This window comes from Sinocyclocheilus grahami, unplaced genomic scaffold (genome assembly GCF_001515645.1).
Source record: "Sinocyclocheilus grahami isolate Dianchi unplaced genomic scaffold, SAMN03320097.WGS_v1.1 scaffold44941.1, whole genome shotgun sequence".
Classification (NCBI taxonomy): Eukaryota; Metazoa; Chordata; class Actinopteri; order Cypriniformes; family Cyprinidae; genus Sinocyclocheilus; species Sinocyclocheilus grahami.
Genome location: NW_015524799.1, coordinates 1 through 1,095, shown reverse-complemented (window position 1 = coordinate 1,095; position 1,095 = coordinate 1). Strand labels below are relative to the sequence as shown.

The window sequence follows — 1,095 nt, the reverse complement described above, 5'->3', positions numbered from 1 at the left end:
TAATCTCAGGTAAGCACTAAAGTATTGTTCAATTTGTAGAGTGTCATTGGGGACCAATAAAAAAACTTGATGAATACAAAACAGTTTTTCTATAGGAAACCCTGGAATCTATTTCACACAAGAATGCAAATGCTTCTTGGACTGCGTTGCTAAGCATTGGTGATGCATTCGTGTCTGCATACTTGTGCATTTTATAAATGATTACGATTACGAAGTTTAAAATGCTCATTCTGTAGGTTTGTGAATTTCCGTGACAATCCTTTGACACATGATGTGACACTTCCTGACTTAAAAGAGGATGTAGATGAAGAAGAGAACGACAGGGAGATGTTTGGTCGCGAGTTCATGCACTTCTACATCCAAGAGGCCCGGAAAAGAGGTTATGCCGTACTCAATATGTATTGTGTGCAAAATTGGTAGCAGAACTTATTGTTTAATAAATGAAATAAACATGAAATTAAAGCCTTGAGAGCCCCTTAAAGACCAACTTTTGTGTTAAATGTCTCTTGCAGGATCCCAAACTTTTTCACATCAGTGCTAAATGTGATGTTGGAAGGCGTGTCAGAGACCGCATCTTCTTTGTGACTTGCATGCTGGCTTCTGTCTGCCTTCAGGCTTGATCTTCCGGTCCATCATGTCAAGTTTTGTTCTGTGAAGAGCACTTCACGTCTTTTAAATGTCTTGTCTATGCTGTTTGTTGGAGTTGCTGCTTTCTGCTAGTATGTCATAACTAATGTTTGTGGATGAGCTAAAATAAAATCCATAAACATTGATCAAATAAAAAGAAGCATATGTGTCCTGCACTTGAGCTTGTTTGTTTTGTTTAAGAAGGCTGTTGAGACTCCTCTCTATTCTGATTGGCTGCTGGAACGGCAGTTAGTAACACATTCTCCAATGAAATGTCTCTGCTTGTGTAGTATTTCAGGCTAGTTTCAAAGCCTTTTTGCTGAAGGTAATACACTCTGTTTACAAAGCCGTCCGATCTGTTCCCAATCTTCAACTGACATCAAACTGCAAGAAAAACGTTTACAAATGAGATAATGATCTTAATTGTATTGGTCAATCAGCAGAAAACTCACCTGTTGAGGGTATCTG

At 38.5% G+C, this 1,095-nt stretch overlaps 1 protein-coding gene across 1 annotated transcript; it reads left to right on the top strand.

Moving 5' to 3' along the window:
* Positions 1 to 95: 95 nt before the first annotated feature.
* Positions 96 to 1,037, top strand: LOC107580787 (leucine-rich repeat-containing protein 39-like; the record flags this gene model as incomplete). Its single annotated transcript, XM_016266427.1, has 3 exons — positions 96 to 159; positions 237 to 379; positions 513 to 1,037. Coding segments are annotated over 3 exons (236 nt in total), but the record flags the coding sequence as incomplete, so codon positions are not given.
* Positions 1,038 to 1,095: the final 58 nt, after the last annotated feature.